At 45.1% G+C, this 17,475-nt stretch overlaps 1 protein-coding gene across 4 annotated transcripts in view; it reads right to left on the reverse strand.

The window, feature by feature from the left end:
- LOC135253234 (rho guanine nucleotide exchange factor 4-like) overlaps nt 1–17,475 on the reverse strand; it is a 92,238-nt gene that overhangs the window by 21,148 nt on the left and 53,615 nt on the right. The window contains exon 1 of one of the 4 annotated variants that reach the window (XM_064332278.1): nt 14,599–14,882. The exons of the other annotated variants lie outside the window; for them this stretch is intronic. Coding sequence (XP_064188348.1) covers nt 14,599–14,797 — 199 coding nt within the window. The 5' untranslated portion in view covers nt 14,798–14,882. Of the gene's footprint in view, nt 1–14,598; nt 14,883–17,475 lie in introns of those variants that run through there. 4 annotated transcript variants of the gene reach the window in all.

Raw genomic sequence — 17,475 nt, forward strand, 5'->3', positions numbered from 1 at the left:
CCGCTAACATCCTCAGCCTTAAGAGTTTCTTCCGTTTCACTAATACATTTTCCTGTGCAACAATCTCCAACAACTTGTAAAGTAGGGTGACATCATTAGTGAAGTGAAGCACAGATTTTGACCTTTAGTATTTGGCCCAAATAGCTTCTGTAAATAACTGTCTGTAAAGAGTAAATGGATAACATTTCAAAATGAAAATTGTAAAGTGAAACTTAAAAATGAAACTTAAAATGATAAACTTTTAAATATACACTACATTCCCAAAAGTATGTGGACACCCCTTTTAATTAGTGGTTTTGACTAGTTCAGCCACACTAATTTCTAACAGGTGCATAAAATCAAGCATACAGCAATGCAATCTCCATTGACAAACATTGGCAGTATACTGAAGAGCTCAATGACTCTCAACGTCGCACTGTCATAGGATGCCACCTTTCCAACAAGTCAGATAGTCAAATTTCTACCCTGCTAGAGCTTCCCCAGTCAACTGTAAGTGCTGTTAGTGTAAGCTAGAAATGTATGGGAGCAACAACAGCTCAATCGCGAAGTGATAGGCCACAGAAACTCACAGAGCAGGACCACCGACTGCTGAAGTATGTAGCATGTAAAAATCATCTGTCCTTGGTTGCAGCACTCACTACAGAGTTCCAAACTACAGTACCTCTGGAAACAATGTCACCTCAGGACCCTGTTTGTCAAGAGCTTCATGAAATGGGTTTCCATGGCCAAGCAGTCAAACACAAGTCTAAGATCACCACACAAAATGCCATGTGTAGGCTAGAGTGGTATAAAGCACACCGCCAAAGCACAGCGCAGTGGAAACGCGTTCTCTGGAGTGACAAATCATGCCACACTATCTGCCAATCTGACAGCCAAATCTGGGTTTGGCAGAATGCATATTGCCAACTGTACTGGCCTGAATACTGCCAGTAAATTTTGGTGGAGGAGGAATAATGGTCTGGGGATGTTTTTCATGGTTTGGGATAGGCCGCAGTGAATGGAAATCTTAACGCTACAGCATACTGTAAAATGACTTTCTAGTCAATTGTGTGCTTCTAATTTTGTGACAACAGTTTTGGGAAGGCCCTTTCCTGTTTCAGCGACAATGCCCCTGTGCACAAAGCAAGGTCCATAAAGAAATGGTTTGTAGAATTTGATGAGGAAGAACTTGACTGGCCTGCACAGAGCCCTGACCCCCATTGAACACCTTTGGGATAAACTGGAATGCCGACCACAAGCCAGGCCTTACACCCAACATCAGTGCCCAATCTCACTAATGCTCTTGAAGATGAATGGAAACAAATCCTCGCAGCCATGTTCCAAAATCTATTGAAAAGCCTTCGCAGAAGAGTGGAGGCTGTTACAGCAGCAAAGAGGGGTCCAACTCCTTATTAGTGCCCGTGATTCTGTTATGAGATGTTCAACAAGTACATACACATACCTTTATAAATGTAGTGTATTTAATATAATCCATTAAAGCTTAAAAGTATGGTATTCTAGCTACATATACCCACATTCACCTGTTGAAGGTATACACAGATCTTTCTGGTCTAAGGTGGATACAAGACAATGCTATTAGTTCAAGCCATACCACACACACAATACATACACACACACACACACACACACACATGCATAAAAGCAAGCACACCCACACATAAATTCATACACATGCAGGCACACAAGCATGCACACACGCTCACAGGAACACAAACGCACACACTCAAACACATATAGACACACAAACAAACATACGGATTCAGATATATACAGCTTTATATTTTTATCATGCACAGTGAAGTTTCTGTGGCACAGACAACCTATGTATAGCATCTGCCTTGGTTCTGCCTCACCTCAACACAGAAAAAAAAAACATCAGATAAGGGCCCAGCAGAGACTAAACAGGCGTCAGGAGCACCCTGGGCGGTTCCTGAAAGCTCTACTTATCCCTGGTGACCCTTTCTGGTGTCGGAGACGTCAATGTCAAAGACACCATTTCCTGACTCTGCCCCCCCACTGTAGACGCTCAGCGGCTCCATCATCACAGTGACACAGCCGCTGGCCTGTCTGGACCAGACACCTCTCTCACAAAGCCCCCCCCACTTCACACACCCCACCCCCAAACCGCTGGGGACCTGGGTGACAGCCATGGCAGCTGGGCCAAAGGGACTTTAATTAAATTGGCTTGAATCAGTTGTGCCGATGTCTGAGAGATATCCTCAATCTCACCCCTTGCAAAATGCAATAGGATCACTGCCCTATGATTCAACTGGCCTAGATGTGCTTTGGATTGGAACAGGGGAACAAATAATGCAAAAACACATTTCATTGCTCCAATCAGAAAAGGCAACCAACCAATACAACCCAGACCTGGAGCAGCAGAACTGTTATAAATACAGATTTTGTTCCATTCACCGTAATCTTCTTTCTATTATTTAATTTCCTTTTTTTTTTCCAAACTCTAATATGAAGAGCATGTCTAGACTGAAAGACTGGCTGAACAGAGCATCTGCTACAGAGATGAATTCTATCTAATCCAGAATCATCCCAGCATCAGACAGAGTTGAATCCGGCCAATGAGAACCCGTCTGCTGTGCCTCAATTTTTTTTCCCCTCTCCCCACTGCTGCAAAACACAAACAGGAAGATAAATAAATCATAAATAATAATGAATAATGAATAATAATATTAAAACACTCTCTCCAGCACCATGTCAGAACGGAGCCACAGGCATGGACAGTGCTGTAAACAGACAGTCAAGAGGCCCCTGTCCCAGCATTACCAAATAGCACAGCTCACATACTCATTTCACCAGGGAGTGGACACCGCCGGCCCCCAGTAGTCAGGGGCCCGGGGAGGTGGCTGAACTGCACACTCCCATGGGGGTGCAGAGCTGTTTGTCTCAGATAATGGTTACACCCATGCATTAGAGCGTAGATTAACTCCCGGGACTAGTGCTTCATCACCTTCGCTTCCAACGCCCCTCATAAATAGGTCCTTTCTACACAACAAAGGCCTGGTGGCACTACTGGGTATCATGTCTATTACACCCCACTCACGCAATAATAACTGGGGAACAACTACAGTTATAACTCAACAAAGCAAACAACAAAACCAGAAAGTCAGCTCGCATGGCCAAAAACCCAAATGTAACTGAAAACAGCCAATTATATAAATATAGCAAAACACAAAAAAAAATGTTTTATATCTCCATATAAATGCACATAGGTGCAGGGTGTTGGGCTGTGCAGAATAGTGGGCAGGTCAGGGCGGAGCCAGCAGATTCCGACCCAATTCACAAATATTTTCCCTTCTGAGAAATAAAAAGGTGAGTCATCCGCAAGTTCCCAACGCCAACCAAGCCTGACAAACCGTGGGCAAAAAAAGGGAAAGGAAACAAACAAAGCCTGTCCATCACAACCCAAACAACACAGCCATTAAAAGGAAAACAGACAGCATGCAGCCAAAACATTAAATGGAATGGCAGTAAACAAAGCCGGACAGCTAAGACAGAGGAGTCTAAAATATAATACTGCGGTACAGTGCTGTCCTATTTAATCCAGCATCATTCCAGACCTTGCGCTATTCTGTTATATGAATTCTGAAATAACTGCAATGCCTGTAATACTTATGAACACTCTAAAATCCTCTTTGTTTTTAACAAATATCACTCGAGGAACATACCTGCACCCAGCTTGAACTTCTGTAACTCAAGTTCTCCAAACATACGGAAAACCAAACCAAAAATCCTGAGCAACAAATGGAATAGTAAATGCAGCCAGTGTGGTATTAAGAAGAACAGGGAGGGGTTGATTAGTGTGGAATATTACAAACAGCTGGGAGCTATAGCTCCTGAAATGAAGACATCCCCCAAAAGCCATGAGTCCATAGACACTGCACAGCAGCAGGTACGGTCCTGAGTTCTCAGTTATAAACATTCAATTTAAAAGGCAGCGGCTGGTGTAAGGTGCAATTTTCTATTCTGTGGACCACAGTTGGACTCCAGTTAGTCTCTCACAAAAATCTCCACAGTCCTACACTTCATTTGCAAGTTTGCTACGTTGGATTCACAAAAAACCTAAAACACAACTGGAAGGCCAATAAATGCAACCGTCAGGACATGGGATGGCTCGCCATCCTTTTAATTGCGAGTGGGGTGACCTTTGTTCGCAGCCATCTGTCTGGAAAAGCCAAATCCCAGGATGTTCCATGGGGTGAACAGAGGGTCAGGACAAGGTCTGGTTACATAAACTCTCATAGAGCCCCCACAGGGTGCCCCTGGGTCACGCCTCCAAGTAGGCACACAAACATTCTGGACTGAAATGGATAAGGCATTGTATGTCTGTATGAATAACTGGGGATGATATGATAAATGTGGTTGAATCGGGATAATATGACCTGAAATACAGTCATTATTAGCTTGCAGTTCATAAATGAGTGCTGCAGAAGCATTGCTGCATTGCTGTGCACAACAAGCTTTGCAGCCAGACAAGGAGAAGGGGATACGAACGAGTGTCTCTCGCTCCTGCAGCAAGCCTGGTTCTGTGCTCTCCTCTCTTTCCTTCCAACAGACCAGCACAAAAACAAACACAGGCCCCTTCGACCGCTCCCAGCCACAGGCTAACAGAAGCGAGGGGATAAAAACAGCAGACTGTACACACAGAAAACCCCCACAGCCAGAGCGCGATGAAAAAATGACACCCCATTCTTCCCAATGGACAGTGTGCTGAGAATTCAGGGAGTCTGCAGAAACTTGATAAATTGCAGGCTTCCTGCTCACATATAAGACTGTTTCTGGAAGACAACAGACAAAATTAGAGAGGCTATTTTTGACTTCGGTCACTACGACCAGAGAGGTTATTATTTATTGGGCCACATCACTTAATATTATTCTGACCTGCATGTGCAATAGCATTCAAACAAACATGATGAAGATAAATTTGAGCGCATGCCTGTGTTTGATTTAATTATGAGAGCACAAGCGGGAGTGAAGCAGAGGGGCTCTCCTCTCAGGCTGGGAGTAGCCCAGTGCTCGAGGAGAGGTCAGTGCCAGTTCACTAACGAGCTGTATTATTCAGGGCGTTAAGGCCTCGTTTATAATTAGCCGCACGGCGCTGGGGGGCGGGGCAGCGGGCAGTGTCGCATTGCTGCTGGCACGCTGCTCCGGGAGTGGGAAGCAAAACGTGACAACCATCATCATCATCGGGCCAAACCCCAAAGCCAGCGGGGAGGGGGGGGGTATCAGTACAGCCACAATGGAGCAGAGAGAGAGAGAGATGGAGGGGATGTGGAGGAATGATTAATAAATTGCTTTCTTCCTGATTTCTGATGAGCTTGTTTATGATTATGTGTATACTGTCTATGCTAATAGCAATATAGAAATCCTTCCACCATGTGATTATAGCAACTTGAATACAACAACTACAATGACTTTGATCCTGAAAATGCCTTTATTTCATAGAGCAGTTCAGTGGTAAAAAGGGAAACACACACACATATCCATTATAGGAATCTACAATGCAGTCTTTTTTGCAACACTCAAAGCATAAAGAGGTACATAACAGGAACAGGAAATAAAACCTCTGCATCCCTCCGATTTAATTATGGCTGTGCAACAGTCAGGCTTTATAACCAATGAATGAATAGCCCCACCAATAAACCATTGCATCCCCCAGGATTATCGATTCAAACAAGATAGATGGATGATTGGTTATTTCTCTGGAAATACTACATCCTGTTAGCCCTGGAAAATAATTCACCTACCCACTGCAGTTGTTAAACAGTACTTGAAGGCTGCTTCTTACTGTGTATAAATTCTCATGTTCTGACCAGAACTAAGGTAATGCTTATTATATAAGCTAATAAGTTTTTTTTTTTTTACTAATCAAAACTAATACCAAGTCTCTCTGTCTCTTTAATGCCTTTATACAGCAACATGAACATGAATATAGCAATGATGCAGGCTTAGGTATCTAGGGATCTGCTCACAGCATTGTGACTAAAGAAGTTTCAATTTATTTCACAGGGACAATGCACACTAATAACACTTCTGTGAAAATACCAGAGCGGCTCACATTCATCTATGGTCCCTGGGCTACATGTCTTTGGACTGTGGGAGGGAACGAGAGTATGCAGAAGAAGCCCACATGAACGTGGGGAGAACACAAGTCTGGAACCTCTTTCTTGCAAGATAACAGTGTTAACCACAGCGTCACCATTCCACCCTTAAAACAATAGCTAATTATCAGTACGTAAGGCCTATGTTAGTTACTGGCATGTCAATGCTATAGGTCTTCAGAGTGACTGCAGTGTGTGACTGCAGTTATACAGTTTGCACCGATATATGACAAAATAACAGAATTCTGAGCACTCGCCAAAAGTATTTGGCATTGTACTGTTACTTGAGTTAATATAACGTATATCCAAGAACACCTCAAAAATGAAACTGAATAGCCTTGAACATTTTAAAAGGTAATTTCTTTCCGTGATTTCTTTTTTTTTTTTTGGCACAAGCCTCCATTTCCTGGCACCTCCTCACCTTCCACCCCCTTCCTCCACCTTCATTAAAGGAGTTGTCCTGCTCTTCTCTCTCCACCCACAGTCACTTCCTCCTCTTCACCCCCCTCCCTGCCTCTCCTCCGGCCCCCACTAGGTCCCAGCCTGTTGAGAGTCTCTCGTACAGAACGTTCCCCGGATACTGAGAGCCAGGAGCACACGGACACCGCCTGACGCATCTCTGCTCTCCCCTTAGTGCCGTCTGTGCCCGCTGCCCCTGCTGCCCCTTCCTGATCTAAGCCACATCCTCCGCTACCGTGCCACCTCCGGCCATGACATCATCATCCAGCAATTCTAGGTATTGACGGTGAGGAGGCGGGAGTAGTTCTTGTTAATGAGAGCTGCGACTGTCTGGCTTCTTGGTGAATGGACCTCCTCCCATTCATTTGCCAGCTCATTATTCAGGAAAGCACCAAGCCCGAGGAACAAGAATATAACACATAAACACCCATGCAATGACACCAACAGTAAACAAACAAATAAAAAACAATATCAAAGTGATCCACGAGTTCTCCACTAAAGAGCACTGTGTCTTTAACAAGTGCTGTTGTCATTGTTCGTAGAGCAGCTCCAGGGGTGTGGGATAGACACCCCCCACCCACCCCGCCCCCTCCTAATGGTACGAGAATAGATAATTCCCAAGACAAGTGAAGAGCTCCAGTTCACTCCCCCACCACCCTCCCTCCCTTGATGCTGACAGGCTCCTACAAGCATATCTTGGGTTTCCCTGCTACTGGTGGGGAATATTTTCACAATGTAGCTGATCAGAGGAATATTTGTGTTTATAGTTAGAGCGGAACATGCTGTTCTCTCCCAGCCCCTTTGACTCGCCATGTCTCCTGAAGGGGGCAGGCCAGGCCCGTGGGGAGAGGGGGGGTGTGGGGGGCAAAGGGCCTGGGACAAGTTCAGCTGCTTCCCCTCCAAGGACACGTTCATGATTCCCTTTAGGTCTTTAACCCGTGTGAGTGGCGCTGGAGATAAGGGACTCGCGGAGATCGCGCACTCCGAGGGACCATGTTCTTTCACAAGGCTCCAGGCCAGGCTCTCCACAGCACGAGAAGCTGGTGGCTCAGGAATGTGAGGTCGGATGAACGGCACGCTAAGTCAGTGAGACATACAATAACAGTTGGCCCTGGCTAGAGAGAGGAATGGGCATTTACCGCAGTTTTTCACTTGATCTGGTGAAGCAGGCTTCCTGGCCACCCCACTCTTAACCCCAGCAGACCCTTCCACACGCACTCAGGTCAAGTTGGCGGTAAGCGCCCGCCACCAGACTCATGGGGGCACCCTCTATACTGGGTCTGTTCTGGCCTAGTGAGGAGTGGTGGTATGTTTTCGGAGAGCTCCACGAGTAAAGTGGAACAGCGCAGGACGTGACGCCTCGGCTGTCAGGACGGAGGTGGTGCCAGCCTCTGAAACTCGCCAGGCCATCTCTGAAACTCTTTGAGGGCCATCATCGGAGGGGAAGCATGAGCATGTTGCTCCGAGTGCAGGCTAATTCGGCTGTCATCTCATGTGGCGCTCTGACGCTAACCGCTTCAGACTGCTTCTGACGCGCATGCCGCGGCGGGAAAACGGGAGCAAACGAGAGCAAAGTTTGCAGAGAGGTTTCTGGAAGAACATTCTGGAAAATAAGCAGGTCACTGCTCCTCTCTCCCTTCATTCACAATAAAGACCAGGGGCATGAGGGTTTGTGTGAGGGGTTGAGGAGGGATGAGGAGAACCCTCTGCAGTGGCTCCGTGTCCCACGGCAGCTTAACGCCAGTCCACTTCGTGGAAGTCGTGGTGTGAGAAAAGAAGATTCTTATTCGTCTGTTTAATTGCTGATATATTCAGATTGCTTATATCTCGACCTATAGATGGAATGCGCATTCTGGGACGCTCCGCATCTTTGGAGAATACGAGTCTGTATCTGTCAGCTGTTATCTGTCACTGTCACCAGTCGTTTTAAACAATTAAATACATTTTAATAAATGAATAAAGAATGTGAAAAACTGAAATGTCCGTGCAGGGAAAAGCTCACGAAAGAGGCAAGGGAGTGGTATCAACAAAAACTTTTTTGACCAGTACGAGTTGCCAAGTTCCAAGTGGTCTACAAATTATGTGTTTACTTATGCTAGTTAACTAGCTAAATCATGCTAGCTAAATGTCAGAATCACAAATCACAATCACAGTCTTTTATACGTGTATACTGCGACGTAGCACCTTATACATAGCTAGTAAAATGTAAAATTTAAACAACCAGTGGATGGCACTGTATCCTTGTAGACATTTGTACCATCTTGTATGCTAAGATCCTAACTATTTACCTAATCTATCTCGCTATCTTATCCCTCATTTAACTTCCATGTAGGAAACGTGTGAAATGTTATTCCGTTGTCCAGTTTAAGTTTCGTTAGTTGGTCGTGTGAATGACTGTTGCAGCCAATTACACAGCAAGTTTTGCCGACCATGGTGTGAAGTTGAGAGACAGTTTTTTTGTCAACAAAAGACTAACGTTAGACTGCTAGCTATGCACCGTATTCTCCAAAGATGGCGGATTTGCTGTTTATGACGTCACATTCCCATTCTCTATTTATTACATTAGCGTGCCAAACACATGTTTGTGCTGCAGACACCGTAGGCACATAGCACCATAATCTCAGTGATTCTCTCTTCTCCACAGAGCTGCACAAGCTCTAGTTTACCAGCAAAGAGGAACTGAGAAGTGGTGCGCAGCAAGACAAATCTATTCAGAGCACTGCGGGATATGAGGTTCCACCTCACCATTAGGACGCAACACGGCACGGATGCAGCTGTCTGTCACATGCGCACAGATGCATTCTCCATTACGGCGTACGTCACAGTACGCACAAAGTCATTATGAGGCGGGTTATCATCGTCAGTCACACTGATGACATCCATAGGGAACTGAAGGGCAGACCGCATCGCCTTATTGGCGCTGCTGATAAGGCCCGCGGCTGTGGAGCTCGCTGGAGGGGCTGAACTTCTGTGGCATTTCGTCTGCGGGCCCGTGCGATTAGTGCCGTGCTTTCATCCCTCCCTCTTTCTCTCCTTTTCTTTTTCTCGCCCCGTATCTATCTGCCCCCACAAGCCAGAAGCTCCCCTCGTTCTCTGCATGCTGAGAAAGACCAGATCCCAAATGTCACGTTCACAGGGAAGGCTTATCGGTGTCCTCTGTGCTGATAATAAAGGAACCATCACTCAGACAGGGGGGTTACACACACACACACACACACATATACAGTACACAAACACGCACACACACGTACACACATAAATACACACACTTATACACACATACACATGTTTACACATACAAATATGCACAGGCACATACACATATATACAAAAGCATACATACACATATATAAACACACACACACATATACACATTCAAATTTACACATACACACAGATATAGGCATACACGCACACACACACATTAGAGAATGTATTTCTTTCATGTAGTCAATGACCCTGAATTTGTTCCATTTTTTCTGTATAGTGAGGTCAGAGCTGAAGAACTCAGTTATGAAGAAAAACATGACTGCATCCTTATCAAACATACCACACATTCTGACAGTTCAGAATGGAATGCTTTCTCGGTGTCTGTTTTAGAATAAGAAATTTCTCATTTGGGCGGGTCATTGGAATTCTCAAAAATGACTAAAGAATTTTATACAAATCTGAACAGGTGCTCTCAGTCCATGAAATAAACAAAAGGATCCATCGAAAATTTAGTTTTGCTTATGTGAAAATGGAGAAACAGGAGAAAATCTATTTCTGTGAAAACTGCTGTGGTAATGACATGTCATGACAATTGTGGGGAATACAGAGACACACCTGGAGGGAAGTGAAAAAGGAGATAAAAAATACAGAAATATAAACATTCAAACGCAAGAGGGGCTGAGTCATACACATTAGAGGCCATCAGTGACCGGGCACAGCACTCTCCAATCTCCCCCGAGGGACTCCAATGAGAGAGAGGGGGGTGGGGGGGGGGGCAGAAAGAGAGAGAGAGAGAAAGTGAGAGGAGGAAGAGGAGAGGAGGAGACAGACAGCGTAACGAGAGCTACAACAGCTGAATTTCGCACACCAATAGCTCCAAATTGTGCAAAGACCAGATGTGGTCAAGTACAGCACTGCACACCTGTGTATATGGAACTCTCACACGGCATCTTAAAGGAACAATAGGGACAGAAGAGGAACTGGCCGACTTGCGAGTGTGTGTGTGTGCGTGTGTGTGTGTGTGCATGCATGCGTGTGTGTGTGTGTGTGTGTGTGTGTGTGTGTGTGTGTACAGAAACTGTGTAGAAATTGATCAGGAAAGTTTGCAGTCATCACCCTTCTATCCCAATTTTCCCCTCTCAGGGGAAGGCAAGGTGGGGGGTGTAGATAAACTCAGATCCTCAGACAGGCATTTCAGATATCATTTGTTTCGGGAAGCATTCCTGGTACTGCACACAGGCGAGGGATTAGGGGAGCTCTTACAGGATGTCTATTTAAGGAGAAAGAATCTCAGCTACTCTGGGGTTCGGAGACAGTGCATTTTGCCAACAAGACAAAAGAAATGACTTACTGCTATTCATACTTAGGGTGTTCCGACAGTTTACAGATTAAATATATAGCACGAGGCCTCTACAATTGCACTGACACTCAGGATTAGACTTGACGAGCTTAGCAACTAGCTGGATAGCTAGTGGCAATGCTAGTGGTAACGAACAGAAAACAAGCCAACTCCATGTCGCTTTTAATCCCCTTGGCAAACTTCGGCTGACACCACAGAGGAAAAGTAAGGTTAACTCTCTCAAAGGTTAACTCTAGTACTTGAACAAACCCTGTCAGCTTGTCTTGTTGCTTTGCTGTATCTGGGCTAGATACAGTATCTAACTAGCTATCAACAAACACTGCTGAAATCTGATCCCAAACTACTTGTTTCTGTAATGTTAGCTACACCCACCCCTCCCCACACAGAAAAGAAAGCCATGCCAGAAATGCACATTTTAGAACAACAAATACAGGTAAAGGTGCATGAATTTGGCAAAAGTGTGTAAAGACAGAGATTGCCAGTGCATCATAGATATGCCTTAGCGTGGTTATATTGTAATAAGTTCAAGGAAAAATCTTGCACAGGATGCCTTTAATGACAGCCAATGACATGATAAATACAAAAAGCAAAACAAAAATAAATAAAAAAACTCCGAAAGTCAGGCATGTTCAGTATGCAATTTATCGAAACATAGCAGTTTAAGGTGTTGTAAGAATTGTTAGAGCTGAAATACCTGCACCAGCATGCCATTGTCACTGCCTCTACTGTATATGATACATTCACCTGTTTACATGGATAATTTACGGCTGCTTCAAAAGCACAGTAATCAATTTTATGGCATATTCAATGCTGCTGGAAGATGACCTCCCCAGATTAGAGCCCCTCTGGGTTCTGACAAATGCATTAGCTGGTTAATTGCACCCAGCATACACAGATCCATCCCGGTTAAATGTCTGTTGGTTGTCTCTTCACCTCATTATAAAGATGACCTATGGGTGTTAATTCTGCCAAAGTACCACAATGGTGTCTTCACGCGCTCTTGGCTTCCTTCTGATGCTTTTGAAAACAATGTTCACAAGACTAACAAGGAAACCACGCCATTTTATTCAAGCATACATCTATGTTATATTCCTCAGCAACACACAGAAAGGTCCTAAAATGATCAAAAGCATGCAAAAAATCCTAAAACAAACACTCATATTGCTCAGCATCACTGCTTAATTACATTCCCATTTGTTCAGGCAATGCTGTACTGAAATGAGTAGACCAAGAAGGAGTTTGCCCTCAGACCAAACTAATCAGAAGGCCAGTCTGATTGCTAGTCTTTTTTCTAAATCCTTGCTGTCTTTTCTCCTTCTGATATCTAAAACAGAATTTTCGACACAGGGAAGAGTTCTGTACTTGGTGAAAAGACTCTAGCAAGCCGGTATAATGTTATCACTTTGACCAGCTCTGGTAGTTTCAGTTCTGCATGTTGTACAGTGCTACGCACTTCCATTTCCCCCTGTGGGCTCTGTCTGTATCAGAGACAGACAACTGCCAAGGACGCTCAGGGCTGTTTAGTTTCGTAAACACATCCTATTTACATCTGCATGTCTCGCCTTTGTTCCGCCTCCCCAATCTGAGCTCACGAGGGAGATTTGAGAGGGTTTGCTGAGGCTGACTGGCCCTTTTAATGTAGCCTACACTACTGCCAGACTATCAGACGAGCGCTGCTTTTTTTCCTCTGGAGTAACATGGCAGGTTTGCAGGTTTAAAGGCAACTTTAAAGTCACAGTCTGGAAAGGGACAAAGAAGCAACGCCGCGGCTACATGGCGGAGCTACGTCTGCGAGGTTCTGGGCACCGGAATGAAACGGCCCACGCTCTTCTCTGCGGGAGCTCGCTGCGGTTCGGCGTCTCCAGGCCTGGGAGAGACATCTGTGAAATCAGAACGCTGACGTCGTCAGGCAGCCCAGCATCTCCTCACACCTCCTGCCACAGTGGCTACGTGTGTTCAGTGGAACAGGGCTCTCTGTCACCATGCCAACCCTGAATGGAGCACGCTTGAGAACCAAGAGGCGCAAACTCAATTATGGCCCTCACCCCTGTCAGGGCTAATGAGGCCTGTGTGCTGTCCCTTCCGCTTCCGAAACGCGGCCCTTCTGCTCGCCCCTGCAAGGGCAGACCTGATTACCATCTTGGTCCCCGGTTCCTTTAACCTTGTGGCTTCCTGGCAACAATCTGTGACCCTTGATCTGAGTCCCTCTATTCAAAGGTCAATGGGCAAACACCAAAATCAATTTTCATGATGAAATTGCATTACTTGAAAGCATATCTTCAATAAACAGAGCCATCGCTAAGGCTACAATGACAGAGGCACTGAGTGAGCTGAACAGGAAATAAAGTATAAGAGGCATTGTGCTGTAGCATACTGCATGGGTCTTACAGAGTAAGGGGCACGTCAATTCTAATTGACATCTGTAACTATGAAGGATCCCAGCTTTTTCAGTGGGATGTTGCCAGTTCCCTCACTCAGCTCAGAAGAGGCTGCACATTGGACTGCTGCACATTCTCAACAACAATTATGCTGCTGGTGAGATCTGGCTGTTTATCCAGCCTCAGGTTTCAACAGGCTTTTCAGAGACAGGACTCACAGATACACTGACTCACTTCCACTATTAAGTCTTCTTATGGTACACCAGTGAATGTAATCCACCAAGTGAACTCAGAAATACAGAAAAACACTCACTATCCTCTGATCTTTACAGTGATGAGTGTAATGGGTGAAATCATTTAAGTAAGCTCAATCTCAATCTTGCAATTTCACACACACACACACACAAGCACCCAAGTACACACACACACACACACTCATTGGCCTGAACATAGAACAACAAATCAATCCTAATAAGCATACAAAGTGAAAAAACAATCAAGAGTCTTAAAATGGCACCAGCAGATGCAATTTATAACTTGATGTATAATTTATTCAAAATGATACCATTAAATGATACCCTTCTTAGTTTCTAAACTGTCTCAAAGTGTCCACAGAGGAAAGTATAGACACATATATTGAAGTCTGTTTTTTTTAAAGCATACAGACACCCTGATATCACCTGCATAGGAACTAATGCCCCCTCTAATAAACATTGGCTCTGTTTCTCACAAAAGCTGCTTGTAAATGAACTAAACCAATCAATGAGCACCTCTCTCTTTCGACAGTTAAGCGGTAAACGAGCCCCGTATCTTTGCTAATGCCAGTGTTTACACTCTCCAAGGCAGCATGCTGCTGTTCCAAAAAGCCCCAGCGTTATGGACACAGACACAATAATTACGCCCATTAGAGACAGACTAGCAGTCATTGCTGCATTTACATATTGCAGCGATGACAGCGACAAACAAGAAGCCTGAGAGATAAGCTTCTCTCTCTGTACAGAGGCACAGACATCCAGACGGACGGACAGAGCTCCTGGACGCTGGGGTGCAGTAATTCGCGTGGGGGCTCTCTTACCGGTGGTGGAGTGCAGGCTCTCCAGGCTCCAGTAATGGGACAGGAACCCGCGGACACCGCCCCCCACCCCACCTCCCAGTCCCACTCCGGGGCTGCTGTCCGAGTCAGACCCGGGGGAGAGACCCGAGCTCCCGCTGCCGCTGCTGCAGCTTCCCCCTGGCAGCGGGACGGCCGTCTCTGTGCTCTGATGCGTCCGCATGGCAAAAACACTGTCAGCACAGCCCAGCGAGCTGTCTGCTCTTCAGTCACTGAGTGCTTACTTCGCCTCTGCTTCTCTCACAGGCTGCAGCAGCACCTCTCTCCCTCCCTCCCTCCCTCCCTCCCTCCCTTTCTCTCCTCTCGCTTACTCACTCTCTCTCTCCACTTTCGGTGGCTCTCTCTCTACCTCCACTCTCTCTCCCTCATTCTCTCTCTCTCTCTCTCTCTCTCATTTGTGCTCTCTCTCTCTCCCACCCTCTCTTGCTCATTCACATACAGTAAAAACACGCATAAACGCTGCCACAGACTGACATCACTGGGGCTCCTTTGAGGGGGGACTCAAGGGCTGCCTTTACAGATGACTCAAAAGCCACGGCTGCCGGACTATCTCTAACTGCTTAATAGTCTTTAGACCAGAAAAGAGTCCCCTTCACCTACCCCCAGCCCATGTTCTCTGCCTCTACCTTCTCTCGGCTGTTGCTAAATCAGAGCTCCTTGTAACAGAGTACATGCTAAGAGTAATTAGAAATGTAACCTGTCAGATAGGAAATGGTGCCATATGTCTTCCTCCCTGTGACACCTGATGACCAGAGGCTGCATATGATGACACACAGAGCCCTGACTAACTTCACTGTGTTACTTGAACTCCCATAGGACATAACACCAATTTGTATAATATATATAGTATAAAAACATGATTTGAGGCTATATTTTTCAACCCTGGTCCTGGAGTATCTGTGTCCTGAAGCATCACAAGTTGTTAACTGTTTTTAATTAGAGACTTTAACGGGATGATTACTCTCTCAATGACACATATCAGAAGGATATTCATGTTAAAATGAATTAATATTCCTTATTGATTCAAGGACATTCAGCCAGTCAGGTACATTTTTAGACAACTAATGCTTTTTTTATTAAAAGTTAATTCAAAGCAATTATAAAGCTTCAAGAATTACACTGAACAGAAACCAGCATATACAAGTGTACTCCAGGACCAGGGTTGAAAACCACTGATTTATTGAGGCATAATTAAAGCCTGAACAAATATTTTGATTTAAAAAGCAAATTGTTGCTGTCGCAACTCGACTTTTACCATGAAATCAATAATGCAGAAACGTGGGAAAGCAGACAGGAAGCAGGAAAATGAAGAGAAAACTCCAGAGGTTTGTGCTGTGACATAGCTAACCGTCAGCTGGCCAGCCTGCCGAGCAGCTGCACACTGTAATTACATTCCCAAACCTGAACCAGAACGACCTCACATTAAAGCTCCCTCATACTGACAAGAAAAATCTTCACGACTCATTTCAAAACTGAGATCAAGGCCTGGAAGCTCTGAACCAAATTTAGTTGAGCCTAAGACTTGAATAAAATTTGCATTGATGAAGAAAGATCCGTGTGAAATTAGACATTTCACTGAAGTACACACTGTGCTAACTTTAAGGCTAATAAGACAAGTTAGATGACTAAGTCATCCCTGGATTCTTTCAAACGCTGGCTGTTGCTAACAGCTGCTGCATTCAGAATAACTGCTGAGCATCTGCTTTGAGAATTTAAATAAAGATAAGGGAGGAACAATGTTTTGGCACTGAAGGTGTGGGAAAGCAAAACAGAAAACGTTCCGATTGGTTGCGGATTAAAAACAGACAAAACAGAACCCACACACACAACACCATGAGCACATTCACAAGGTCAGTGAAAAACAATCCCAGAGATGTGATCTGATGTGATACCTTCTTTGTGCATACCTAAACCTGAGAGAGAATTTCATACTCCAGTACAAAACAGGCTGGCCTAACACACTAATTATGGCTAGAGACATGTCATCTTTCTTTGTTTTCTGCTAGCATAGGAACATTGGTTACAGTATGCAGGTGAACTAGTGACAGTTAACACATTATATAATGGCAGAGACAAATAGCACGGTGGAGGGGGGGGGGAGTTCACTTGTCTTTTGATTCAGCCCTTAGGTATTTAATTAACAAAACATGTAATGTAATTACAATGGCAACATCTGATGCAAGACCACAGACCATGCTATGAGACTGGGTACTGCATATTCTATGAGTGTGCATGTGTGTGCGTGTGCGTGTGCGTGTGCGTGCATTTGTGTGTGCGTATGTGTGTGTGTGTGTGTTAGTGTGTGTGTGCCTATGTCTGCGCAAGCACATGTGTCTGTGTGTCTGTGTGTATGTTCATGCTTTTGTGTGTGTGGTCAGAATGTGGCTTGTATTAGGGGCAAATCTCTCGGCAGCAGGGTCCAGACAGACGGCTGGTGTAGAGGTCAGACAGAGCCAGTGGAATCATGGGATCATATTACAGTGACTCAGACAGAGAAGCAAGCCTGGGAGACCCCCACACCATGTCTCAGGAGTAGAAACATGTCCTCTGTGCCCCTTCTGGCCTCCACAGCCTCAGACTCATAAACAGTGCTGAGAGGAAATAAGACCCATCAATGGCCTGAAAGAGGCCCTTAATCAGTGCCTAATGAATCCGTCATTCAGGAGACAGAGAGAGGGAGAGCAGAGGGAGATGAAATTCTGTATGCCACTGTGTCCCTCTTGGAAGGCATACAAGAGCTTAAATGCACCACAGAAAAGGCAGTAAGTACTCAGATCTGCAAGCTCCTGACTCGGCATATATTACAAAGAAAAATCACCAAGGAAACCACTTTCCCCTCCA

This window comes from Anguilla rostrata, chromosome 4, assembly GCF_018555375.3.
Source record: "Anguilla rostrata isolate EN2019 chromosome 4, ASM1855537v3, whole genome shotgun sequence".
NCBI lineage: Eukaryota > Metazoa > Chordata > Actinopteri > Anguilliformes > Anguillidae > Anguilla > Anguilla rostrata.